This window comes from Primulina tabacum, chromosome 1, assembly GCF_025594145.1.
Source record: "Primulina tabacum isolate GXHZ01 chromosome 1, ASM2559414v2, whole genome shotgun sequence".
Classification (NCBI taxonomy): Eukaryota; Viridiplantae; Streptophyta; class Magnoliopsida; order Lamiales; family Gesneriaceae; genus Primulina; species Primulina tabacum.
The window spans coordinates 55,265,997-55,276,105 of NC_134550.1; the positions used below are offsets into that span (position 1 = coordinate 55,265,997).

Sequence of the window (10,109 nt, forward strand, 5' to 3'; positions counted from 1 at the left end):
AGAATGTAATTATCACCGGAGTTATCCGGCTATTGTCTTGTTTGTATGTGTGCATGGCAACAGGTGAGATAGGATCAGGGTCATGAAGAGAACGAGGCTGGACTAGATAGCGTGGAGATCCGGACTCCAAAGCAACTTAGAATTCAGCACTAATATATAGTTGAACCTAGTTGAGTTCTTGTAGATAATACAAAATTTGTATGTTTATGTTTAATATGTAATTTGAAGTAACTAACATTATGTTTCCGCTTTGTATTTTAAAAAAAAAAAATTAAACCCTGTTTATAATGATTGATTGATTCATTCCTAAGAATGATTAAAATTGGAATTAGCGTCCGAGTCCCTACAATTTGTCTCTCATAAAATTAACCCGAAACAATCTAACAAAAGTTTTCGTGTTAATTTTAATACTATCCTGGCCCCAACCCCAACAGAGAGAGACCTTTTTAGTTTTAAATAAAGCTATAATGATGTTTTTCAAGAATGTCCATCGCTTTTGGAGGAATTTTTCTTATTTCAAGAAATGGTGGAGAGATTTTTTACGCTGCCAGCCACTCTTAACAATTTCAGCGGTTGGTCTTGGAAACTAAATATTAGCGAGTTCGACTACAGCGAGAGATGAGCGGAATAATTTGAATGTATGTAACTTACAATTTCCTTCCTTGTAGAGTAAACAAAACGTAACCCGCCCATGTAAATAGATCAACAAGGCTTGAAGTTTCACCCGCTAGAGATCGTCAGCTGTCTCCACACCAATGTACGGGAGCAACATAAAGTTGACACCGACTCAGGGTGGAAATAAAGTACAGTAGAAAATGAAGGTAATGTTGCTGCAAGATTAAGTTTCGCCTCTGCCAAATGACCATTTTTGTGCTTTGGACCTCCAATCATGCAAAGTTTCAGCTCAACTATCAAGTGCACCAAGGGCTTTCATGTCCTCTAAGAATGCGGTATATGAGTCATCAATACTTTGGGGCTTTGTTGCGGAAGAGGATGTAATGGATTCTTGTTTTTTCGCGGGTGATGCTATAGACCGGTTTGTGGGTAAAACAGCTGATGATTTCGACTTCGGTTTTGGGAGTGCAGACTCTCTCCTCACACGTACAGAGGCAGGAACCTGAAAAAAAAGAGAGAAAAACTTTTAACAAAAAAAGAGCATTGCATGGTTCACAAAGGCAAGATAGGGGAAGAAGCAGTAATCCTCCCACTAGATCATAAAATTTCAAATTTTCGTATATAATATTTTCCCCGAAGTAGAAGTTCTACTCTCCTCCCTCAAGAACACAAGTAAAGATCATTCAAAATTCTTGGGTGCTGTACACATGGCTAGAGATTCTCTATCCCCAATTTTTATGAGCAACGCATATTGGCATTGGACTTCACGCTAATGAATACAAAAACGCTCCACTTTTGTGCATACCCATTTACTCAAAACTCGTCGGTTCACAATTATCCTCAATACTTAATACTGATTACTAAACTGTGAGGACACATTATTCTTATTTGACCTTTTTAAGGAATGCAATATATTTATTTAACTAACAGTGAATCGAAGACAAACTTAAAACACAGAAACGTGAAAGCCCTCTGTGCCTATTAATTTTTACCCCATCACCTGAATATCAATACAGTTAGAGCACGGGTCTGAATTCCATTTTCCTTTAACACAAACCACTCTGTGCTAAAAATTAGTGAGATTCAGATTCAGAACTCAATCTTAATCCTCAAGAAACCAGCTTTGCACATTATTTTAAAGCAATCTATTATAATCATTAGTATCGGTTACTATATGGTACATTTAATTAATCTCTTGCAACCAACAAATACTTTACACTACCAGGAACACTTTAAGTGAAACTGGTACACGATGGGTGGGGGTTGGGGAGTAAGGTAGATTGATTGCATAACGATTGATAACATAATGTGTAAAATTCAGCAACGATTGAGGTCTCTCCAACATTTACTAACCAGGAGTAGACCGAGTGTGAAACCAATTTGATCTATTATTGAGATGCACATATATCATCATTCATGAATCTTGCACCAGCACCAGCACCAGCACCATATTCAAAACTATTTTGAATTGGTAATAGGCAAGGAAAAATTAGTAGAGAAACTCACCATAGCTGTAAGCTCGGGGGTATGCTGTGCCAGAGGCTTCTTTACAACAGTTGAAGCAGCAGATTTAACATAAGATGGCTTCTGAGGAGCAGACATTCTAGCAATAAAACCATCTTGTGCAATGGGAGGTGGGCCAGGTGGAAGTGGGGGTTGCATCATTAGTGGAGGACCAGTAGGAGGTCCAAAAGGTGGCATCGGTAACAGTGGCACCATGACTCCAGGTGGAACAGGTTGTCCGGCCATTCCAGGAGTGGACAGAGGAGGGCGCATATCATTTGGAGGCGGAGGTGGTGGAAAGCGCAAAATTCCTGAAGGTGGTACATCTGGCTGTGGCTGCAAATTTAGGTGCATGGGAGCTCCAGACACTAGTGGTTGTTGCCTTATTGATGGTGGTGGAGGAACCATATTTAGAAAATCTTTGCCCTCGGAACTAGCTTTTATCACAGATTCAGAATACGAGCTTTCCGGTTGATTATTTCCAGACTTCGAAGACAGCCCTGGTAGTGGAGGAGCTGGAGGAAGAACAGTAGGCATCTGAGAGAACCAGAACAAGATAATCATCAACTAAGAAAATTATTTCACAACTCAAGTAATCCACCAATTTTTTTAGATTAAGGCTACGTTTGGCATGGATTAAAAAAGGAATTGGATTTCAAATGAATTTATAATAAATTCCATTTCGGATTTCGTCTAAAACTTTAAATATTATTTAAAAATTACACATGATTAGAAATAAACATTATATGATATTAAAATGGTATCATTTTATGTACGGTATTTTAAATTTCATAGTAAAACACAACTATTACATTATAACAAAAAAATTAACATTAATTTACGTAACTGTGTCTAACAATTTTTAGATATAAATAGATCAATTTAGAATATGATAATTATACGAACGGTGGTATGATATATATTAATATAATCTCATGTAAACAGTAAACTGTATCCATAATAAATAATCATTTACACATCCATAAATATAGATTTAAGAAAATAAAACCAAATCATTCAAAATAATTTGAAAAAAGAATTGATTAATATGAATCAACATGTGGTAAAAAGAAAATATAAAAGGCTCTTGATATTCATGCAGGGGTCATTATTTACCAATGCATATAAGAAAATCACTTCAGAAAATAAGAAGAAATATCATGTTGTTGACTGTTTATTTTTTTTATAAAACAACTTAATCAGGGTGACTTTGAGAAAAAAAATACCAGAATTTGATATATTGAGTCTTTTATTATTAATACAGTAGAATAAGCTTTAAACGAAAAAGGTAACATACAGAAATCTCGGGATATGAAAATATGTTGAATGTGCTATGAAATAATTTTCACGAAAATAGATAATAACGTCTGCATGAATTGACAGTATCTATTTTGATGGGAAAAAATGATATTTTATACGATTGAAGAGTAGACAAAGAGTTTAAAGTGAATTAAGTTAGAAGTATACCTGATTTGAATTCATGGTGGTTGAATCATCTGATTTTGCCGGCTTCTCACTACCAAAAGTACCAGGAGGAGGTGGTTGAAAAGATTGGTGAATAGGTGGGGGAGGAGGAAGAGGAGGACGAACAGCAAGCAGTTCTTTTGGAGGTGGTCCGGGTGGAGGAGGAGGAGGCAAAGGCGGTGGAGGCAATATTGTGGTAACATCTACATTTGCATGCTTTGGAGGCATAGGGGGTGGCGGTGGCAAAGGCAAACCCGCAGGAACAACAGAATCATCTCCAGAATCTAAATTAGAAATGGGCAAAGGGGGAGGTGGAGGTGGAAAAGGCGGGACTGATAACAGAGCATCCTCTGACTCGGGATTTGATGAAGATGTGATATTACTTGCTGAAGCTTCTGGTAAAGGGATCCTGGGTCCTGCAGTTCAAAATAAACATAAGAATCTAACATGTAGAGATTATGGATGAGGTCGCTAGTAGGGAAGAAGAAATATGTTGTGGTACCAAAGAAAAAAATAACAATTAACATACACCTGGATGACATGAACATTGAGTAATATAAAGTAGAAGAACAAAGAATACCTATGGATGACTTGAACATTGGTGGTTTTCCAGGTGGAGGAGCTCCAGAAGGATTTAGAGTTGGGTGATAATACACAGAGTCCTGCGTCAATAAATCTATTTGTGTGGGGTCACAGATCAACAAAAAAGTTTGTAAACCAGGGAAAACTACGATAACTTACTTCAGGTCTAGGATGATTGACTCTTTCTTCCTCTTCTGTAGTCCGCCTTCTAACAGGCCCCAAATGGCTAGAAAAGAGTAGCATAACAGAACTTTGAACTAAGAATTGATATGAATATCCATATGTAAAATAAAAGAATAGTTTTATGAGTAAGACAAGGGAAAACTGACCTGAACATAACAGTTGCTTCACCTTTTTCCTTTGATTTATCTTCGTATTCCTGGTCAACAAAAGGGAAATTATACTATTAATGTCACTTTATACTGTCCTCTAGCTTTATACACAATATACAAATTTTGAAACACAAGAGATATCACTAATGTCCTCTAACTTGATATATAGTATAGATAGATTATTGCACAAAATTTATGCAAAACTCTTAACAAGAATGTATATAATTGAGCAGCAAGAGTAATTTTTCTAGCGAAGCAAGCTAAAATGCCCACAGATATCATAATGGCAGATATGTTTCCAGCGAAAAAAGTTTTCCATAAACGTGTAGGCAAAAAAATGTTCGAGTGTTTGATATTGCATTACATTCTAGCAAGTGAAATATGTGCATGCAGTCATCGCTGAATCAACACCTTGGTATTACTTGGCACATCTTGAGCAGTAAGGTTGGCTGTGTTTTCATGATGAGTAATACAACTTGAAGTTCCAATATAATCTATTTTTCTAAAATCATCAATTGTGGAAAACATGAAACACAAATTCATTGTTTATAATGCTGCAGAATAGATTAATCTCGGAGACTATAATCCTACACGATCGAATTTCTTCCAATGTGCATACAGTTTAGCAATCACCTTTCTCTTCTTGATCACAAGATTCAGTGTATCCTCAAGTTGCCGCTTTTTGTGCTTTCTAGCTTTGTCCAAGGCTCCATCTGCTTCTGCAGAATCAATAGAACACAGATCAGGAGACCATATAAAATCAGATTTTTCTCTTAGGGAAAAACAAAAATTCTAATAGTCTAGAGCATCTCTCTCTTCCCTTTCCTTTCTTTCCTCCAACCCTCTCTCCGTCATCACTCAAACTGATCATGTGTGATACACAGTGATACAAACAAAGTATGCAGAATGTAGACCTATTCCTGGACCAAACATAGAAGTGACAAGTGTTTCATTTAACTAAAACCATGGTTTGAACTCTTCAACTGCAGGACCTAGAAGCAGCAACAACCATATCTTCAGCACACTAGCACTAGCATGTGAACAGACCATTATAATGACAACCACCAGTTCAACAGTATGTCTCAAGAAATTGTGTTCTTATAGAAGAAATAAATGACAAAAAAGGGAAAACAAAAAAGAAATTTAGGCAAAAGAAGATGATATAATTATACTTGCAAAAGAACTGGGCAATCACATCTTCTACCACAAAAATTTCACTGGCTGGTAATTAGTCTAATTATAAATTTTATGGAGATGCCATCACGCTGATTCTAAAATCACGTACACCTGAGTTAACTAGTGCTACAAAAAATTGTGAATAAGGAGGCAGAGTATAGCTTGTTGCTTTAATAGAATCTTTTCCAATAAGATTTACCCAGCTGAAAGACCACTTTTCTCGTGCAACAACAGTGGATTATGCCACAACTTGGCATACTGTGATAGCTAAAGTTACATAGTTAATTATGTGACAGAGTGTAGTACTATACAAAAGCAAAACCTCATGACTTACTCATCGCTTCCAGCTTTTGAATTTGATCTCTCAGCGACTCGGGATCCTTCTTCAAGATTCCAACTTCTCGCACCTTCTTCCGTTCCTTTTTATTCTGTATAACAACGTTCTCATCAACTTCAGTCAGTTGACAGTGCCCAATGAAGATTCATATTAACTACAGTTCGTAAAATCCACCATGGGAGTATCAAGGGAAGTGAAAAGGCAGGCAATCTCCGCGAATAAAAAATTATTAAAATCCTAGTATTTTTTTTTTTTTGAAAAGTAAACGATCACGATAAACTATAATCTTGATTAACAAGAGCTAACCATGGGTCCATAACCAAAAAAAATGAACCACTTCTAAACCATCAATTACAAAAATTTCCTTAAAAAACGAATAATTCTAACTCAATATGCTCGTGCCTAAATTTTCTTACTCAGGTACCCATCAATTCAGCTTCGAAAAATTCCAATTAAGGCCAATTTCGAAATTTAAATAAACAAAAAACTTAACTGAGCAAAAACTAGAATCCTGAAGGAAAAAAAACAGAGAAATAGGGGGCAAAAAAAAAAACCCAACTTATTCCCAATAAATAAGTATGTAAATGAAAGGTAAAAAAACAAAATCACAGCGCGAGATAACCCACCCGCTTCAATTCCTTTTTACGAATCTCTTTCCGATAGGCATCGGTCGGATTCATAGTTTTTCCACCCTTCGTTGTCTTCACCATTGCGACGCTTGTTCGCTGATTGCTTTAATTATCCTTTCTCCACTTGTTTTCCTTTGGTTTCTGGTCTCAGGCGACGTAGTATCCGGCCGAGGCTGGGGAAAGAGGGAAAATGAGTATTTGGCGAGCTGTAAGCGGCGGTTTCGGGTTTTGTTTGTTGAGCTGGTTTCGGGTATCCAAGTTACCATTTGGGGTGGATCCAAACCGTCCAATGGCCCATTTTTTAAAGGCTCCACTCAACTTGGATTTGTTGGACCATCAAGGAAAAAGGGTAAATTGTTTTTAAATATTCAATTTCAAAATTTGGCTTTGGGGTTGAAAGAGATTATTTATTCGCACTCTCATGATCCACCAGAGAACTTTTCTACACTCTCTGCCCCACAAATCTTCTCCGATGTAAAAATTAGGTACAAACAACTATTTCATATATGAATAAAAAAACATGTGTGTTCAGTGTATAAAAATATTTGACCAATATATGTTTTACATTTCATCTTTTTAGAACTAAAGTGTAAATAGTTGATATAATATTTTTGTACCTAAGTTTCTTAAATTAGTATTCAAACATGTATTATAATAAGTGTTGATATTAATAAAATTATTTCAATTTAATACTCAATATCTTATTTTATGTCCCAGATCCGAAAAATTTAGGTACTCAAATTTCATATATTAATAATATATTTCAAATGTTTTGCATTGATTTTCATCAGTGAAATGACACGTGGACGCAGAGAGTGCATAAAAAAACTGTGAAACATATATTGCATAAATATATTTTATCTGAAAGTTTGGATCTGATGATTTAAAAATACTTTATCCCTGCAAAAAACATGCGGGTGATCTTTAATTTATTCAAGAAAATATTGATAAAAATAATATTCCATTCATCATCTTACTCGTGCTACTTTTAATAGATATCTGATTGAAATACTTGTAACAAAGAGCTCCATCTCTCCCTTCCGAAATCATCTCTTTTTCGAGTTTTCTCTTGTCTTATAGCATTTGAGTGCTTAGTTATATAATATTTGTGATGTGTTTGTTCTCCTGTATTAAGAGAGTGTTCTCTTTGAAAATACAGTGAGTGGTTGTACACCGTAAAATATTATAGTGAAATTATTTTCATCTTGCCCGTGGTTTTTACCCTAATAATTTTTAGGGATTTTCAATGTAAATCCCAGTGTCCAGATTATTTTTTATTTTCATATTTATTATCTCGCATTACCGTACGTGCAGGGGCGGACCCAGGATTCAAAATTACCTGGGGCTGGCTCCGTCCCATATGGTATTTAATAAAATAAATAATTAAATAAAAAATTTAAAATAAAAAAAATGTAAACATTGACTTCATGAAAACATAGAACAAGAGTATTTAATATTTAATACCTTCAAAAATATGGAGCTAAAACACTACTGAAGTTGTGCTATTCGATTCTTTTTAGAATAAAACTCATTAATTATTAAATCGTTATCAATTTTTTCAACCAAATCTCGTTCAATGTAGATTATCATAGAATCTTCGAAAAGCTTTGCTTCCATTTTGTTACGAAGAGCTGTTTTAACAAGTTTCATTGCTGAAATTGCTTGTTCCGTTGTTAATCCAATAAACCTCGAACAATTATAATTATTCCAAAACAATTGCGAAGTTAACATTTGACAATCTTAAGGCATAATATATTTAAATATAAAATTTTTACAGCCTTATAAGTTCGAAAATCCTATTTACATAATTCTGAATTTTTCAAAAATGACTACAAAATTCCATAAATTCGCATTGATATTTTCCATAGCATCTAAACATCCAAATAATTAATAATCAACATTAAAAATCGTCAATCTCCAATATAAAATTTGGAAATTCAAAATAATGCTCAAATAAATTCAAAAAAATTATAAATACATCAATCGGCTCAAATATAGTACTTACAATCAACAATTTAATATATATCAATTATCGAAATTCAAAAAAACCAAAATACCCAAATTTCGAAACTACTAAAATCTGAAATTACCTTTAAAATTCGAAATATAACTAAGAACAACAAGAACGAACTAACAGTAAGATTTCCTCATGATTTTCGGTGAAAACGGCGACCGATTAGCTACGGCTGATTTTAAGACGACAAAGAAACTTCGAAATTTTGGTATTAAAAGAAAGCTTATGCCATGAGTTTTCCGAATCTACAATCGATTTTGAAAAATAGGCGATCGATGCTGAAGTTACGACCATTTGAAGTAATGAAAATTATGATAGTTTGAGAGAAAATAATAGAGATGAGGTATGAGACAAAGTGAAAAATGAGAAAAATAGATTGGATTTTGAGGCTAATCAATAAATTTTTTAAAATAAACCATATTTAATTTTTTTTTAAATTAGGTGGGGCTAGAGCCCAACCCAGCCCCTAATATACCTCCGCCCCTGCATACGTGAGACCAACAATCTTTGGTCCGATGGGTTAGCATGCATGAGTGAACTTTATGAGTTAGTATGAACCGTAAAAAATAAGTAAACTTTATATTGATATAATTATTGCTATATAATTATATGCTTATTAGAACAAATAAACATTGCCTAAATTCACATATTTTTACAAGCCTTTCGAAATCTTATTGCTTTTTTCCTACTGTCAGACAATTAATGCATTACGAACTATATCCAACAAATTTGATTGATAAAGTGATTTCGCTAGGCTTATGATAAAATAAGCTTTTGAATAAATAAAGCTTTTTATATTATTCAGACAACGTTGTCTCATAGACTGCGTGGCTGCAGTTTACTCGAACCGAAATAATATATACAAATCATGTCTCACATACTCTGTTCGACAGTAGAAAAAAAAAAACAAAAAATACTAATACGAGCGACTTTTTACTTGATAGATGTTTATATTCACGTTTATTTAATATTTTGACGACATTATTTGATTATATATATTTGTATCATTTAATGTTTTGACTCAAGCTCTACAAAAAGTCAAAAATTTATGTGAGACGGTGTGAGCAGATATCTTATTTAGGTCCTATAAGGAAAATTATTACTTTTTATTGTGAATATCGGTAGGGTTGATTGGTCTCACAGATAAAGATTCGTGAAATCGTCTCACAAAAGACTTACTCTACATAAAATACTTAAGGCAAATCCAAATACTGTAATAAGCACACCTTGTATAAGGTTACTCAGTACGAAGGAAAAGATAGCTTAACTATTCAGGGAAGCGTCCGTATGATCGCAAGCAATCGGATAATCACCAAATATTGGGTTTTGTAAATAAATAATACAAAAATTTATTATATATTATTTGATCTATTACTCAATGAATATAAAAACCAATTATATTTGTCCAAAATATTTAAAAATTATTTTTTATAAGAAAACTCAAAGGGCCTGTTTTG

The 10,109-nt window shown here is 34.2% G+C and overlaps 1 protein-coding gene across 2 annotated transcripts; it reads right to left on the minus strand.

Moving 5' to 3' along the window:
- Window positions 1–555: 555 nt before the first annotated feature.
- LOC142551329 (protein EARLY FLOWERING 5-like) lies at window positions 556–6,922 on the minus strand. Of its 2 annotated transcripts, XM_075660512.1 has the most exons (9): window positions 6,636–6,922; window positions 6,007–6,100; window positions 5,130–5,215; window positions 4,494–4,543; window positions 4,324–4,390; window positions 4,163–4,244; window positions 3,586–3,998; window positions 2,122–2,655; window positions 556–1,117 (listed from the first exon to the last, which is right to left on the minus strand). In XM_075660512.1, the coding sequence occupies exons 1-9, from the start codon at window positions 6,717–6,719 to the stop codon at window positions 905–907; spliced, it is 1,623 nt and encodes a 540-aa protein (XP_075516627.1). In that variant the 5' UTR covers window positions 6,720–6,922; the 3' UTR covers window positions 556–904. The 2 variants fall into 2 exon arrangements, with proteins under 2 accessions (XP_075516627.1, XP_075516633.1); XM_075660518.1 differs by lacking the exons at window positions 6,007–6,100; window positions 6,636–6,922 and adding an exon at window positions 5,411–5,444.
- Window positions 6,923–10,109: the final 3,187 nt, after the last annotated feature.

Coding starts and splice junctions, on each gene's coding strand:
- LOC142551329 (XM_075660512.1), bottom strand. CDS start 6,719: ATGGTGAAGACAACGAAGGGTGGAAAAACTATGAATCCGACCGATGCC. Junction 5,216..6,006: donor TCAAAAGCTGGAAGCGATGA/GTAAGTCATGAG, acceptor TTGATTCTGCAG/AAGCAGATGGAGCCTTGGAC. Junction 4,391..4,493: donor GAAGCAACTGTTATGTTCAG/GTCAGTTTTCCC, acceptor ACTCTTTTCTAG/CCATTTGGGGCCTGTTAGAA.